This window comes from Ornithorhynchus anatinus, chromosome 5 (assembly GCF_004115215.2).
Source record: "Ornithorhynchus anatinus isolate Pmale09 chromosome 5, mOrnAna1.pri.v4, whole genome shotgun sequence".
Taxonomy (NCBI): domain Eukaryota; kingdom Metazoa; phylum Chordata; class Mammalia; order Monotremata; family Ornithorhynchidae; genus Ornithorhynchus; species Ornithorhynchus anatinus.
The window spans coordinates 22,239,155-22,255,631 of NC_041732.1; the positions used below are offsets into that span (position 1 = coordinate 22,239,155).

Genomic DNA, 16,477 nt, shown 5'->3' on the forward strand with positions numbered 1-16,477 from the left:
CCCAGACCCAGGCCCTCCTCCCAAAGGTCTTGGGAGAAACCCAGACCCTGGCCCTTCTCACGGAGGTCCTGGCAGAAACCCAGACCCTGGCCCTTCTCCCGAAGGTCCTGGGAGAAACCCAGACCCAGGCCCTCCTCCCCAAGGTCCAGGGAGAACCTCAGACCCTGGCCCTCCTCCCGAACATCCTGGGGGAAACCCAGACCCAGACCCTTCCCTCCCGAAGGCCCTGGGAGAATTACAAACCCAGGCCCAACTTGAGAGAGCCCTGAAAGCAGGTCCCTGCTGCCGGGTCCCAGACAGAGCCAGGTGGTGGGTGTTATGGAGGAAGACTCTCCTTCCTGAGGGTCCCAGAGGGGGTGTTTGTGAGCGCAAGGGCCCATTCAGAGCAAGAGAAGAAGAATGGAGCTTGGGAACCTTCGAGTTTCTAACCAGGCAGGGGGTGACTCGAGCTGGAATTTTTCAGACCTGTTCAGGGACTTAGCTCTTTCTCAAATTGCTTGGAAGCCTGCAGGTCCTGTGAGAGACCTGCAGTAAGCAAGATTGGAATCCATCTCCACAGAAGCCCATTGCCCCTGCATTGTTGACTCCCAGATGGCTGCTCCAGGATGCTAAAGATTCAAAGAGATATGGACTTTCCCACCTGGGGTCTGGGGCCCTCATTCTAGAACTACCACAGTACACTGAAACAAACTGTGGCCCCTTCTTTCCGCTTCCGTAGTTTGCCACAAATGACTGCGCAGAGCAACAAAGAGCTGGTGCCCAAGAGGGAAGCTGGGAAATCTAAGTAAATCAATTCTCCACTTCTGGACTTCAAGACTTAAGAGGGGTCTGGAAGCCTTTTGAGAAGCTCGCTGAGGGCAGGGAATGTGTCTGTTTATTGTTGTACTCTCCCAAGCGCTTAGTACAGTGCTTTGTACACAGTGCTTAATAAATACGATTTAATAAATGTATGAATGAATGAATTGAGGGAAAAGAGATTGGAAAATAAGTCCCCTGAAAAAATATCAGGGATCTGGGTAGGACATATGGTTTATTAGAAAAAATTACCCAGATGAAAGATTTCCATGGTTCAAATTGGTTAAAGGGGAGGAATTAGGCGTGGGAAATGTACTCCTTAAATTCAAACCTATTATTTGGGATCTGTCCTTATGAATTTATCTTCTCTCTCTCTCCCCCCGCCCCCTCCCTCCCGACCTAGTGTCCAGGATCACTTCCTGTAGCCAATCTCTCTAGGACTTCATGAAAGATCTCACTGGCCTCCTTAGTGGTTGCTTCAGCCCTGGACAGCCTGTGTTGAAAACAGGAGAATGCCAGTCTATATCCGCAAGGGTCCTCTTGAGATCCCTCCCCCTTCTGAGAGGGACTGGATTAAGGATGATGAGGAAGATTACATCTTGGAGGACCCAGACCAAATCCTGGATTCTCTGCCTCAGCCCTTCCGGATGATCAATAAACTGCTGAATCGTCTGTTTGACCGGACGTGGGACATCATCGAGGAGAGGGAAGTAGTCAGAGAGGTTGAGCAATCCAAGGTTAAGCCCACCCTCTACCAGCCGACCGCAGAGATCAAGGTACGGCCACAAGGATTTAGGAGAGCACAGGCCCATAGTATTGCAGCCTTTCTGAGGTATGCAATTAGAAGAGACCTAATTTGAGGTGCTAGCTAATGATGAACACCCTTCCTGGGAAATTACTAGTCTTCTCGTTAGCCAAGGAAACATCTCTTCCACTGCCTGTATTAACAGAGGCACATTTGTCTGGAGGTTAGATGTCAGGACATCAGATTTAATGGGGTAATTCTTTTTTTTTTTGGAATGATATTTGTTAAGTCTATGTGTCAAGCACTGTACTAAGCACTGGGGTAAATATAAGATTGGACTCAGTCCATGTCCCACAAGGGGCTCACCGTCTTAATCTCCATTTTACAGGTAAGGTAACTGAGGCACAGAGAAATGAAATGATTTGCCCAAAGTCACACAGTAGGCAGGTGGTAGAACTGGGATTAGAATCTAAATCCCCTGATTCCCAGGCCTGTGCTCTTTCACTAGGCCATGCTGCTTCCCTACTGTTTCATGTCAGAAACATTTAATTCAGAACACCTTTGGGGGTAAGGCAGGTTCTCATGTGGAATTTAATCAGCAATAGTTAGATTGTCTCTATCACAGTAGTCCTACTTCTAACCTTGGTTTCTTAAGTGATGCTTATGCAAAGGACAGTGATAGTTCCCCTCTTTTTATCACTCAGAAAAGTTGTGATGGCATTTATTAAATCAATTCTGATTTGCGAAATGGGATTGTGTTATGTAGCTCAAGTGATTATTATAGTGCTTATTATAGAGTCTGGCACATAGTTGTAAGCACTTAACAAATACTATTTAAAGGAAAAAAAAAGATGACCAGTTTTACTAATGGGTGAGGATAGTTCAAGGTAATTGGCGTGAAGGTGAATTCAGCATCAGCCTCCTGTTTTGGAGAAGGGAGAACACGTTTGGTGCAAATCAGAATGTCGGCAACTGTTCTCCATCTCTTACTGTAGTTGAAAGAAGAGGAAATCATTCTAAATAGCTGCCAGAGGGATTTTAGGTGTCGAGAAAGAGGTTTTATCAATCAGTCCATCAGTCAAACAATGGTATTTATTCATCTTCATCAGCGGTGGTATTTATTGAGTGCTTACTGTGTGCAGAGCACTGTACTAAGCGCTTGGGAAAATACAACAGAGTTGGTAGACGTGATCTCTTAGAAATTATTTTGATGACTACTGGTAAGTGCTCCATAAATACCGTTGAGTGTATGGATAAGATGATAAAAAGGAAGAAGGTTTCAACAGGAGGAACCAGTTTCCTCAAGAAGGACGGGGAACTTTCTCTCCTGGAGATCTGTAAGGATAGATTAAATCCCCATGGTGTCTTGCTTTTGGACTGGCCAACTCTCCCTGACAGTCTTACAGAACTTGCTTCCCATAATCTTGGACCTTCAGCACACTGCTGGAGATAGACGATAGAACTAGAGATTTGAGAGAGTAGTATTCTAGGGAGTATTCATATCCTAGAGGGTTTCCTTCCTCTTTGAAAGCAGCTCACGTTTCAGACCGAGACCTGCGGTCAGTGGAAAGTCAGTCAGTGGACAGCAGAGTGGCCTAGTGGAAAGAGCACAGGCCTTGGAGTTAGAGGACTTGAGTTCTAATCCCAGCTCCGCCACTTGTCTGGGGTGGAACCCTGGGCAAGTCACTCCACTTCTCTGTGCCTCACTTCCCTCATCTGCAAAATGGGGATTCAATACCTGTTCGCCTTTCTACTTAGACTGTGAGCCCCATATGAGACTTGTTGATCGCACCCTATCTAAAATGGGGAATGAGACTCTGAGCCCACGTGGAACTGGGACTGTGTCCAACTCGATTGCTCATATACACCCCAGCACTTAGTACAGTGCCTGGCACATAGTAAGCACCTAACAAATACCATCATTATTTTTATTTTTATCTTGCTTGGCACAATGTAAGCACTTCAGAAATAGCTTTATTGTCATTATCATTATTTTTATTGTCATTATCATTATAATGGTGGTGCCAAACCCACTCATTCCATTCTGTTGTATTTCCCCAGCTTTCAAAAGTGCCGAACTGTGTGACGACCTCACGAGGCTACCTGTTCATTGGGTTCTCCAGAGGACTGCAGGTCTTCAGTCTGTTGAGCAGCACCCGGATCTGTGGCTGGGAAGCAGCCAGAGTTGAGATCACTTCCATCTGGGCTGTGGCTCTTGGGAATGAGACCCTTCTTGCCACCCTGGACGACATGGGTACTCAATCCTAGCATCCTAGAATCCCTGGGTTCACTCTCGAGACCCCCGCAGAGGGATGGGGAGGGGATGGAGTGGTCTTCTTTGCTGAAGGGGAGGAGTGGTCAGAAGGTTAACCCATAGCCAGCTTTGGTTTTATGCACAGGAAAGACAGAAGTGCCAAGACTGAGTCTCCCCCAGTTTGGTGACCTGCGCAATCCACAGAAGGGAGATGTGTCCATTTTCCTCTCCCCATCCCCGCTCATCCCTGCTTACCATTCCCATTGTGACTGAGAGGCCAACAGTCATAGGATGTCTGCCAGATTGTATCATCGGATTGATCAACCCCAAAATGCAAATCCACAGGAAATCAGGTCTCACTGGTTCGGCTGCTCCCCTTAAAGATTGACCCTTTTTTCCCCCTCTCACAGGTGTTGCTCGGCTGTTTTATTTTTACAAGGAGAATCTCTTCTTAATCAAGGCCATCAATGAAACCGTGAGTTCTCTTCCTAATCTTCTCGGTCCTCCGGATGACTCAGAAGGAAAGAGCCCTCCCCCTTGATATATGTCAGACCACCACTCTCTCCAAAGCCTTCTGAAAAATCACATCTCCTCCAAGAGGTCTTCCCCAGTTAAGGCCTATTTCCCCTACTCCCTCTCCATTCTGAGTGTCCTATGCACTTACATCTCAGCCCTCAGCCCCACAGTGCTTATGAATTGTATTCTCACAAGCACTTAGTACAGTGTTCCGCACTTAGTAAACTCTCAATGAATACCACTGTTGATGATATCTGTAAGTAGCTTACAGTTTATAGGGATCATCTTGGTTGTTTTCTCTGGCTCTCTTCTATTCTTCCCAAGATGCGGAAACCAGAAGACCAAGGGTATTTGAGACGTGGGCGATGTCGAAGTTACATAAAGGCTAAATCAGGGCTTTCATTTTAGTTTTTCTCTCCACCAAATGTATGCTAAAATGTTTTCCCCTTGTCATTAGGCCGAACACAGTTTGTGCTGATGTTGGTTTTCTTTCAGGAAGATCTCAGCAAGCAAGCCACCTGTGTGAAGCTGGAGCTCTCTCCTGGTGGGGAGTTTGCAGCTTTCCTTCTGCAAGGCAAGAATAGCTGGGGACAGTCAGTGTCCTGTGATCCAGTTTACTTATTTGAGAGCCATCTGAGTCCTGCTCCAAGAAAGAGCAGCAGCTCAACTTGATCTTTCATACTAGTCAATGTCAATCTTATTTATTGAGCACTCACTGTGTGCAGAGCACTGTATTAAGCCCTTGGGAGAGTACAACAGAGGAAGACATGTTCCGTGACACAATGAGCTTACAGTCTAGAGTAATGAGACCCAAATGCCTCTTGCCCCCAGAAGGCTGCACTTGCTGCTTGTCGGTGGGGAACATGTCTATCAACTTTATTGCAGTGTACTCTCCCAAGCGCTTCGTACAGTGCTCTGCACACAGTAAGCCCTCAATAAAACCGTTTATCGATCGATACACAGGTGCTAGTCAGCTCCGATCTCACCTAGAGGCTGAGCGTACTCCCCTGATATCCCCTGGGAAGCAACCAAGTTTTGTGTATTTTGGAAGGATGGTCTTCCTTCCAAAATAAGAGGTGCCTCAAAAGTGTCTGTTTTTGGATGCAGATCGCAAGCTGTGACCCAGGGACCTTCCTCCCTTCTGAAATTGAGTAGCACTCATAGCTAATTCCCTTCTTAGTCCATGTTTGTCTAGGTTAAGTCATGTCCCAGCCCCATGGCTCCCTGAGTGTGGAGCCACAGCTGGAGGAAGGGGCAGGAGCCCAGGGAAGCTGGACACTGTGGGACAAAAGATGGGGAGTAAAAAGTTCCCACCCTACATGAACCTTACCTTTTACCCTTGCAATCAGGCTAAGACTCAATTCCTTTTGAGGTTAAAGCTTCCAGGAGGTGCCAGGTAAATGCTAGGTCTTCAAAAAAGTGCTCTTCTTCTGTTAAGAGGAGTAATAGTAGTAATCAATCAATCAATTAGTGGTATTTATTGAGGATTTATTATGTACAGAAAACTGTACTGAATGCTTGGGAAAGTACAATTAATGGAGTTGGTAAGCATGTTCCCTTCCCACAAGGAGCTTACAGTCTTGAAAGGAGCTGTCTCCTTCAGTCTAGAAATAATATTTATTAAGCATTTACTGTGTGCAGAACACTGTACTAAACACTGAGAAAAGACTACAGAGTGGGAATTAGGCATGGTCCCTGGCTGGGGCTCACAATCTAAAAATATAATATCTCCAATATTTAAATGTCTGTCTCCCCCTGTAGACTGTAAGCTCCTCGTGGGTAGGGGTCACGTTTACTAATCCATTATACTGTACTTCCCCAAGTGCTTAGAACAGTGTTCTACATGCAGTAAGTGCTCAATAAATACCAGTGATTGATTGATTGATTGAAAAAGGGGGAGAAGAGACTGGTGACAGATATTTAAGGAAGAACTTTGTTCTACCGAATTACTCCATAGTTCAGCCAGGAAGCCCCATGCTATCCTCACGTGGGGAAAATTACTCCAGAAACAAAAGTTGATGCCCAGATCGAAGACCAGCTTCCTTCTTGGGCAAGGGGCAATGCAGAATTTGTCCTGCTAGGGTTGATATTCCCTGGGCACTTGCCTGGAAACGATTGCTCCCTCCCCAAGATTTCAGAGAAATCAGGTTCCTTGTATAAGAGGACTTTTCATCCACTCTACAGTTGCTCAATTGTTGCCCGGTGTCCCAGTGCAGGAGGTGGAGAAGTTTGGCTGGATGTGTACAGATTGCCCAAGGATTCTTGGCTCAGAGAGATGGAACACCCCCATTCGGCAGGAACCAGCAAGAAGAAAATGAGCCAGAACCATCTGGTAGGAAACATACAAGTTTTCAAACAGTGTGGGTCTCCCTACCTTTGGCCTACATCTATCCCTGCAAATCCTGACCACAGTTTAGTCCAGCCTGAGCCGAACACGGCATTCTAGAAGTTGAGGAAAGGGGATGCAGAGAAGGCTGAAAATTCCATCCCCTCCAGTTCCATTGCTCAGGACAGAACAGATCATTCTAAAAGAGGAGCGGCATGGTCTGGTGAAAAGACCATGAAACTGGGAGTCAGAGGACCTGGGTTCTAATCCCAGCTCCTCCTTTTGTCTATTCAGTGATCTTGGGCAAGTCACTTCACTTCTCTTTGCCTCAGTTCCCTCATCTGTTAAATAGGGATTAAGACTGTGAGCCCCAAGTGGGCCATGGACTGTGTCCAACCTCAATAGTTAATATCTACCTCAGTACTTAATAAGGTGCCTCGCACATAGTAAGCACTTAACAAATACCATTAAAAAAATAGATAAGTCTTGAGCCCGCGAGTCTTCAATAGGTGCTCGACAGGGAACATTTAAAAAAATCTCATTTTAAATTCATGCTTTCGACCAGTAGTAAGTAGAAATCATATTTATTCAGGGCCTAGTAAGTGCAGTGCAGTCCACTGTGCAACTTTAACTGGAAGTGTTTGTTCTTGACAGACCACTCAGCCTTTGGACTTCTGAGAAATTGCCAGCCAGTGTCCAGTTGCGATAGCATTTCTTATTTTTTATGGTATTTGTTCAGCACTTACTATGTGTCAAACACTGTTCTAAGCACTGGGGTAGGTAGAGGTTAATTGGATTGGCTATATACTCCCTGACCCATGTGGGTCTCCAAGTCTAAGAAGGAGGGAGAATAGGAATTGAATCCCCACTTTACAGTTGAGGAAACTGAGGCACAGAGAAGTTAGGTGATTTGCCCAAGGTCATACAGCAGGTAGGTGTTGGAGCTGGGATTAGAACCCAGGTCCTCTGGCTTCCAGGCCCATGTTCTTTCCCACTAGGTCACACTGCTTCCTGATTTCTTGGATTATAATTTTTACTATTAACCTTCATTAAACTCTAGCAGTAGACTCAGGCCTGGACTGAATACAGCCTTGTTAATTACCAAAGTCTTTGACCCACGAGGGGCTCACAAGCAAAGTGGATGCTTGAGGCACCATTTTTTAAATTATATTTATTAAGCACTTACTATGTGCCAGGCACTGTATTAAGCCCTGGGGTAGATTTTTAAAAGGTTGGACACACCCCATGTCTCACTTGGGGCTTACAGTCTTAATCTCCATTTTACAGAAGAGGTAGTTGAGGTACAGAGAAATGAAGTGACTTACCACCTAAAGTCACAGAGCAGATAAGTGTCAGAGCCGGGATTAGAATCTGGGTCGGCTGACTCCCAGGTCCGTGCTCTCTTTTCACTAGGCCACGATACTTATAGTCTAGAATGATTGAATGATAATACGAGTAAATAATTAGAGTGAGTTAAAATTCTGCACCCCAAGTGATCAAGATCAAAGTGTCTAAAACAGCAAGCTACAGTGTGGCAGTTTTGGAGGTTTTTGAGCAGCTAGAGAGAGGTGTGCAATAGAGAGGCAGCGTGGCCTAGCCGAAACAGCACAGGCCTGGGAGAGAGAAGACCTGGGTTCTATTCCCAGAGCTGCCACTTATCTGCTGTATGTTTTTGGAGGAAAATCCACTTGTCAGGCCTGTCTAGAGCACAAGAGAGGGCAAGCAAGTTCTTGTTCCTAGATCAGCCCACTGAGGAAAATACAAACGCTGTGTGCCGTTGAGGCGAGATGAAGGTGGCCCCAGAAGATTAGAAGGGGAGAAGGAAGATCTACCAGCTTTGTCAACTAATTCCTATTTCTCTCAACAGAAATCAATGGAGTCCCTGGGATCCGAAGGTTCAGAGTTGGTAAAAAAAAAAAAACAACAACCTATGGAAAATCTCCGGGAAGATTTGAGAATTGCATATGGCTTGAAAGTTTACCCTACGAATCAAATATCATTCTCCTTCTGCCATGGACTGTGAGCCCCCTGTGGGACAGGGACCGTGTCTGATCTGCTCATCTTGTATCTACCACAGCGCTTAGTACAGTGCTTTGCACATAGAGAGCGCTCAACAAATATTATTACTAGTTGTAGTATTAGTATTATTATCAGTGGTATTGTTTTTATTGGAAAAAAACCCTGTAGTCTCTGTTGGTACTAGAACACACATTAGGTCTTAGACATCAGATGTCTTCTTGTCTGGTGCTTTCTGAACTGCCCTGGCTGTGATCCAGAATGGGTGGGACAGGGCCGTCTCAGCTCCAGGATAGCTTCCAAAGTTGAATGTTTTGACCCCAGAGTCCTTTCCCCGACTAAATTCTCATTTCCTCTTCTCCCACTCCCTTCTGCATCACCTTTGCACTTGGATTTGTACCCTGTATTCACCCCTCCCTCAGCCCCACAGCACTAATGTCCATATCCATAATTGGTTTATATTAATGTCCGTCTCCCCCTCTAGACCGGAAGCTCGTTGGGGACAGGGAATGCGTCTACCAACTCTGTTACGTCGCATTTTACCAAGCACTTAATACAGTGCTCTGTACACAGTAAGTGCACAGTGAATATGACTGATGGATTGATTTGATTGATTTTCTGGCCCAGAGTGAGTGTAGGTCACAGACCAGGCCCAGCAGCCAGAAGCGCTCAAGGTCTCTGTCCCCACCACCGCAAGACATTCGAGGAGATTTGAAGCTGAGTAGCCCAGTTCACATGTTGAAGATCAGACCACCCAAACCCATCACAGGTCCGTACCGGCCTCACCTGTCTCCCCTTTCCTGCCGCTGTAGGCTATTCCCTTTTCCCTTTCTTCACCTCTCCCCACATTTCTGTCCTTTCTTCCTTTCCCCACACCCTCCCTGTTGTGGCGAGAGCACCATGTGCTCCTTCTCAATCCCATTTAATTGTCTGTGCTTGTTCAAGTCCTAGGAAAAATGCCAAGCATTGCCATTCCTGCGCTGGGAGCTGTCGAAAAAAACAGCTGCTTCACTCGGCCACCACAGCCCTCACTTTACTGGTCACTCATTTCTAACTTCCTCCCGTCTCCTCTTTTCAAGGCAGTTAGTTTATCATTCAGATGTGAGCAAAGCCATGGAGTGTGGGGTCAGAGTCCTCATCTTTATTGAGTCTCTGCTGTGCACCGACCACACTAGCAGTGCTTTCAAGGAAGAAAGGGAAGGGCAAGGAAGGAAACAGAAGGACGATAGCTGGGTCAGCCTCTGCTCTGGACAGATGAGGCTTTCAGGCCAGGCCAGAAGCTCAGGGGGAACAGGAAATAGAAAGTAGGAAGGGGAAAGGAGGAGAGAACTGGTGGCAGAAGAAACGGAAGAGAAGGTGCACCGAGCCCCCTCAGACTAGTTTGACTGTCCCTGGTTTTCACCACAGGAACTGCATTTAAAAGTCTCCTGGAAGCCTTGCAAAAGATGGAGGAGAGCTCTGGGCTGGGCTCTGGGCAGAATCACCTCATCAAAGACAGCCAATGGGAGCAGCAGGAAGCAATTTTTTCCATTTTGTTCAAGAAATATCTGGATACAGAATGCTCCGAATTCAAAGACGAAAAACCAAGGTGAGGCAGGTGAACTAATGGGGTAAGTGTTCATTCTGCATGCCTTAAGGGCACAGTTAATCAGAGCTCTCCAAGCACATACACCAATATCAGCTAGCAGTAAGACATTATTGACTCCTTGGCGAAGCAGCCTAGGCGGGGTCACCCAGTGTGTCTACAGCTGAGCAGGAAATGCAACCCAAGTCTCCCAGTTTCCAGCCTGGCCCTCAGCTCACTTAGACCCCACACAATCCATGGTTTTCAACACTGTGGTGAAATCATTCCTGGTGGCTGTAAAGTGGCCTTGCCCTTTGACCCTGGCACGTTTAGGAGCCATGCCTAGCCTATGAGTCTAATGTCCATTTCCTAATGTACAAGAGAGGAAGCGGGCCTAGAGCGGGGCTAGCCCTCAGGGAGAGGGGATACACTTCCCAGGCCAGAGCTCTTTGGGGAGAAAGGGAGAGCGACCATCTGCCCCCTGAGCCCAATACTGAGCAGGCCCTCCCAGCACCCCAACTATGTGGAGTCAATCAATCAATCATATTTATGGAGCAATTGTGTGCAGAGCACTGTACTGAGTGCTTGGCAGAGTACAACAGAGTTGGTAGATGCATTCCCTGTCCACAGTGAGCTTACAGTCTATCAATCAATGGCATTTATTGAGCCCTTAATTTATTGAGCCCTTTCATTCATTCATTCATTCATTCACTTAATCAATCTTATTTATTGAGCACTTACTGTGTGCACAGCACTGTACTAAGTGTTTGGGGGAGTACAATACAACAATAAACAGACACGTTCCCTGCCCACAACGTGCTTATGGTCTAGAGAGGGGTAGGCAGACATTAATATAAATAGTTACAGATATGTTCCTAAGTGCTGTGGGAGGGGAGAAGAACAAAGGGAGCAAGTCAGGGCGATGCAGAAGGGAGTGGGAGAAGAGGAAAGGGGGGGCTTAGTCAAGTAAGGCCTCCTGAAGGAGATGTGCCTTCAATAAGGCTTTGAAGTGGGGAGAGCACTTACCTTGTGCAGAGCACTGTACAGAGCACTTGGAAGAGTACAATGCAACAGAGTTGGTAGAAGCGTTCCCCGCCTACAGTGAGCTTACAGTCTATCAAACAGTGGTATTTCTTGAGAGCATACTCTGTGAGGAGCCTCTACTAAGCGGTTGGGAGAGTACAGTACAACAGAGTTGGTAGTCAAGTTCCCTTCCCGCCAGGATCTTACAATCTACAATCTCATTCTTTCTGACTCTGTTCACTGGAGTTTTCTTTCTCTTCCCAGTCTTGCCGAGTTCCATTTTCTCCTTCCTGGCCAGATCTTTACCGTACCCACCGAACCAGGGTGCCCTTCAGGTAAATGAAGATGCAGGGACGAGGAGGACTTCTTAATGTAGAAGGAGTTCTCTCTGGGGGAAGCTACTGCTTTGGGGAAATATTGGGCCAGTCATTTAGGGAGATTTCACATCCCGGTTGTAGCCCTCACTTCTGAGCTCCACCCTGATGGATCAGGAATCTAGTAGTGAGCAGTGCAGTCTAGTGGAAAGAGCCCAGGCCTGGGAGTCAGAGGATCTGGGTTCTAACCCCGGCTCCACCCCTTGCCCGCTGTTTGACCTCAGACAAGTTACTTCACTTCTCTGTGCCTCAGTTCCCTCATCTGTAAAATGGGGATTCAAAACCTGCCCTTCCTCCTAGTTGGACTGTGAGCCACATGTGGGATCCGATTATCTTGTAACTATCCCAGTGCTTAATACAGTGCTTGGCACATAGTAGGGCAGGGATTGTCTCTATCTGTTGCCAAGTTGTACATTCCAAGTGCTTAGTACGGTGCTCTGCACACAGTAAGCGCTCAATAAATGCGATTGAATGAATGAATGAATGAACATAGCGCTTAACAAATGCCACAATTATTTAGTAAGCTTGAAAGAAACAGGTCTGGACTCCTCAGAGGACATTTGAGCATTTTTGAGTGCCTGGGAGCAGGATGGTGAAGTGGATTTACATTTTTTGCATCATTCCAGAGGGAGAGTAGAGACCAGCAGCATCTCTGTTCCATCCTAACCCTGCCCCAGTGATACCACAGAGCATGCCACAGCTTCAGACGCTTCACACCCCGGGAAGAAGCTCACAGTGGGCTGGCATCATGGGAGATTGCCTGGGGAGGAACAAGCGTTGGCTAGCTTGAGGGGGAGGGATGGCAGGAGTCCAGCCTTGGGTGGGGACTGCCCCTCTTTGTTACCTGAGGAAGTGATACAGGGAAATGTGTCTGAGGTAGGTGAGATCATACTAAATGCCTTTATTAATGATCTGCCCTTGAGTAATACTCATTATATTAATCATTTTAATGAGCACAATGTTTTCGTGCCATTGCATGATGTAGGAGAGTGACTGGGGAAGTTATTGTTCTCTCCGTCTCTGCCAACAAGAAACTGAGCCACAGAAAAGACAGTAGGGAAGTTACTTGCCAATAATGATAATAATAGTAATAATAATAATAATATAATTTATTAAATGTTTACTATGTGCCAAGCATGGGGTAGATTACAGGATAATAAAGTTGGGATACAGGATAATCAGGTCGGGGCTCACAGGGGGAGGACAGACAGGATTTTAATCCCTATTCTACAGATTTGGAAACCGAGGTCCAAAGAAGTAAGTGACGTGCCCGAGGTCACACAGCAGAGCCAGGGTTGAAGTCTCCTGGCTCCCAGTCCTGTGCGCTATCCATTAGGCATGCTGCTTCTCGTCATGATGCAACCATCCAGAAACCCAATCTCCCATCTCCCACACCAGTACCCTTTTCTGGCATATCCCTAAAACTGCAAGAGGAGGTAGGAATCCCAGAGAGGGAAGAAAGAAAGCATACAGACTTGGAAATCAACCAGTCAGTCAGTGGTGTTGAGTGAGTGCTTACTATGTGCTAGTACTGTACTAAGCGCTCGGCCGAGTACACCGGAACAGAGTTAGCAGGAACATTCCCTGCCAAAGAGTTTAAAGCTTATGAAAGAGGCCAGAAAAATAACCCCTAAGAGTAGTCTATTTGTAAAATGGAATTTGGAGAAATCAGAAGGATCTAAAAACAAGGGAAGATGAGTCAAGGGGACATGCTCAGCTAGTTATCCCCCCTCCCGAGTTAGCCCACCTCTGAGCAGCTGAGACACCTTCTTACTTAGACTACCACAGACTTGAAGGCTCTTGGGCAAGAGAGCTGTGTGTACTGCCTATGGTCTTTTCCGATTGACCTCTACCTTCTTCAAATAACCTCTTCTTCTTGTTCTCATTCCCCAGGAATGGCCTGTGCCCTTGGCATTCACTGGAGTGGAAGCCACAATTTCAACCTCTATTCACTAGTCCGAACACAGAAGGAGAAAGTTGGTATGAAGGTTTTACGTAAAGAGTCAGATCCTTACCCAAACACGAGCGGCTCATTGGAAATGCCCCTTCTTGTCTTCCCTTTAGGAGCCCAATAGAGAGCCTGGAGAAATCACTTGGTAACTTTCAAAAAGGATCAGTGAAGAGGGGCAGGAGATGGCCAAAAGGGGAGCATTTTTAGGGACCTGGAACTGTCAAAGGGTCTAGGCTCTGGACAGTTAAACTGCTGTAATCCTTTCCTCACACTACCTGCCGCTGGTCTCATGGGACCAGGAGAGGGTGAGTGACAGTGCAAGCCATCACCACTACTGCACAAAAAATTCAAATGCATGTCCTGCTGATGGTGGAATACCCCTTCCTCTAAACAAAAGTTATCTGCAACTATGTCACCTCAGGATATTGATTGATCACTGATGACAGAGACCCTGGCGGGGTGGGGGGGTGTGGTACATCATTCAGTCAGTTCATCAACCGGTTGATCAATAGTATTTACTGAGCGCTTACTCTGTGCAGAGGACTGTACTAATCTCTTGGGAGAGTACAATACAACCAAGTTGGCAGACCCATTCCCTGACCTCAACGAGGCTACAATCTAGATGGGGGGATAGACATTAATAGAAATGTAACCCCCCCGCCAGTTGTCTGAACAGACCTATTTAGCATTTTCCTGCTTGCCCTGAATGAGGTAGGAGCCAGAAGAGGTGTCCCAAAACCTTTCTCCCTCAATAAATTCAACATCAGCCAGTCTTGCTGGCAGGGAGAGAATCTCACAATCAGAGGGACGCATGTGTGTGTGTAAGTAAAAGTTTTTCCCAATAGTTGACATTGGAACTTCAATTAATGCTGCTCTCTGTGGGGGGTTACTGAGGTTAGTGGTGGGCTGTTGCTTGGAGCCTAGCAGATAGAGAAAGCTTGAAGCCCGACTTATCCTATCCGCCCTCGTTGTAAAGGCGAGCTGGGGCAGAGGGGAGAAGAGGAGAAGAACCTCCCTCACCCTTCTCATGACTCCAACTTCAGTTGGTAGGGAGGAAAGGTCACTCCAGGGCGACCACCAAAGGCTAGTGAGGCCACAGGAATCCCTTAGCCAAACCCAGCCAGCACCAGCCCTGGCCGTTTCTGCTTGGACTCTGAGCTGAGCACTCCAGAGGGAAGCAGTGAGGAGGCCCAGGGTGAGAAGATGTGGAATGAATGAACCCCTTCTCCATGGTAATTATAATCGTGGTTCTTGTTAAAAGCTTACTTTGTGCCAAGCACTCTTGTAAGCGCTGGAGTAGATACAAGTTAATCAGGTTGAACACAGTCCCTGTCCCACATGAGGCTCACATTCTTAATCCCCATTTTACAGATGAGGTAACTGGGGCCCAGAGAAGTTAAGTGACTTGTCCTAGGTCACACAGCAGGCACGTGACAGAGCTGAGATTAGAATCCAGGTCATCTGACTCCCAGGCCTGTGCTCTTTCCACTAGGCCATGCTGCTCCATCAGACCCCGATCTGAAGCCCGACACAGTCTGGCCATGTGCGGCACCCATCGTGAGCTCAGCGGTCAGCTCCTGCTCGTCTTACCTGGCTCTAGCCTGCACTGATGGAACGGTCACTGCCTGGGACCGAACCCAAGGTGAGCTCCCACTGAGCCTGTCTCACCCCAACAGGTATCAATTCTTGGGGTGGCACGGGAAGTGTCCCAGAGTGAGGGATGGGCCCCCTTCCTTCCTTTCTTGCCTCCCATTTTCAACTGCTCACTCTCCAGTGGTTCCTTCCCCTATCCTTTAATAATAATAATGGTATTTGTTAAGCACTTACTATGTGCAGAGCACTGTTCTAAGCGCTGGGGTAGATACAGGGTAATCAGGTTGTCCCACATGAGGCTCACAGTCTTCATCCCCATTTTACAGATGAGGTAACTGAGACACAGAGAAGTTAAGTGACTTGCCCACAGTCACACAGCTGACAGATGGTAGAGCCAGGATTCGAACCCATGACCTCTGGCTCCCAAGCCCGTGCTCTTTCCACTGAGCCACGCTTCTTCCTTTCCAACATCCCCTCATAATATTCATATTAAGCACTTAACGATTGGGTTCTAATCTCAACTCCACCACTGGTCTGCTGTGTGACCTTGGGCAAGTCACTTAACTTCTCTGGGCCCCAGTTACCTCATCTGTAAAATAAGGGTTAAGACCATGAGCCCCATGTGGGATAGGGACTGTGTCCAACCTGATTACCTTGTATCTAACCCAGTGTTTAGAACAGTGCTTGGCACATAGTAAGCTCTTAACAAATACCATAATTGTTATAAATTGTTATTATTATTATTATTGTTGCTATCAGGGTTCCCTCTTGCGGTGGTGGCCCTCCCCCAGGGATGTCTCAGTCGCAGCCTTCACTTCCTGAACAGCTCCCCGACCTATAACGAAGTCCTGAGGCTAAGGATGCCCGTTAGCCCCCAGGTGCAGTGTGGAGTTTTGGGCACTGACGGGGCTCTCTACCTGGTGACGGCAACCAGGGCCAGAGAGTCATGCCTCAGCGTGCTCTCAGAGAGGTGAGGTGGATCACCTGGGGACTGGCCAAGTAGCCCATCATGGCATCTTCATCCCGTGTCCATGCTGTCGCACACACGTGGCCCTCAGGCCTCAATTAATCAATCCATCGATGGTATTTATTGAACACTTTCTATTTGCAGAGCACTATACTAAGCGCTTGGGAGAGTGCAGTGCAACAGAGTTAGCAGACACGTTCCCCGTCCTCAGCAAGCTTCCAGGCTTAGGCACACAGAGGGTTCTGCAACTAACTGGCCCCTAAGTGGGTGTGTTGTAGTGGATAGAACACGGGCCTGGAGTCAGAAGGTCATGGGTTCTAATCCCAGTCTGTCATTTGTCTGCTGTGTGACCT

At 47.2% G+C, this 16,477-nt stretch overlaps 1 protein-coding gene across 5 annotated transcripts in view; it reads left to right on the plus strand.

The window, feature by feature from the left end:
• The window catches only part of WDR93 (WD repeat domain 93), a 32,566-nt gene that overhangs the window by 618 nt on the left and 15,471 nt on the right, over nucleotides 1-16,477 (plus strand). For 2 of the 5 annotated variants that reach the window (XR_003759868.2, XM_029066175.2), the window contains exons 1-13: nucleotides 501-784; nucleotides 1,199-1,571; nucleotides 3,602-3,794; nucleotides 4,205-4,269; nucleotides 4,806-4,884; nucleotides 6,527-6,642; nucleotides 8,504-8,542; nucleotides 9,280-9,421; nucleotides 10,060-10,240; nucleotides 11,504-11,574; nucleotides 13,507-13,593; nucleotides 15,057-15,206; nucleotides 15,917-16,127. Coding sequence is in view for 4 of the 5 variants with exons in the window: in XM_029066175.2 (XP_028922008.1) it covers nucleotides 1,308-1,571; nucleotides 3,602-3,794; nucleotides 4,205-4,269; nucleotides 4,806-4,884; nucleotides 6,527-6,642; nucleotides 8,504-8,542; nucleotides 9,280-9,421; nucleotides 10,060-10,240; nucleotides 11,504-11,574; nucleotides 13,507-13,593; nucleotides 15,057-15,206; nucleotides 15,917-16,127 (1,598 nt within the window). In the remaining variant the exon portion in view is untranslated. Of the gene's footprint in view, nucleotides 1-497; nucleotides 785-1,198; nucleotides 1,572-3,601; nucleotides 3,795-4,204; nucleotides 4,270-4,805; nucleotides 4,885-6,526; nucleotides 6,643-8,503; nucleotides 8,543-9,279; nucleotides 9,422-10,059; nucleotides 10,241-11,503; nucleotides 11,575-13,506; nucleotides 13,594-13,677; nucleotides 13,846-15,056; nucleotides 15,207-15,916; nucleotides 16,128-16,477 lie in introns of those variants that run through there. The other 3 variants (XM_029066176.1, XM_016227890.3, XM_029066177.2) reach the window with 3 other exon arrangements.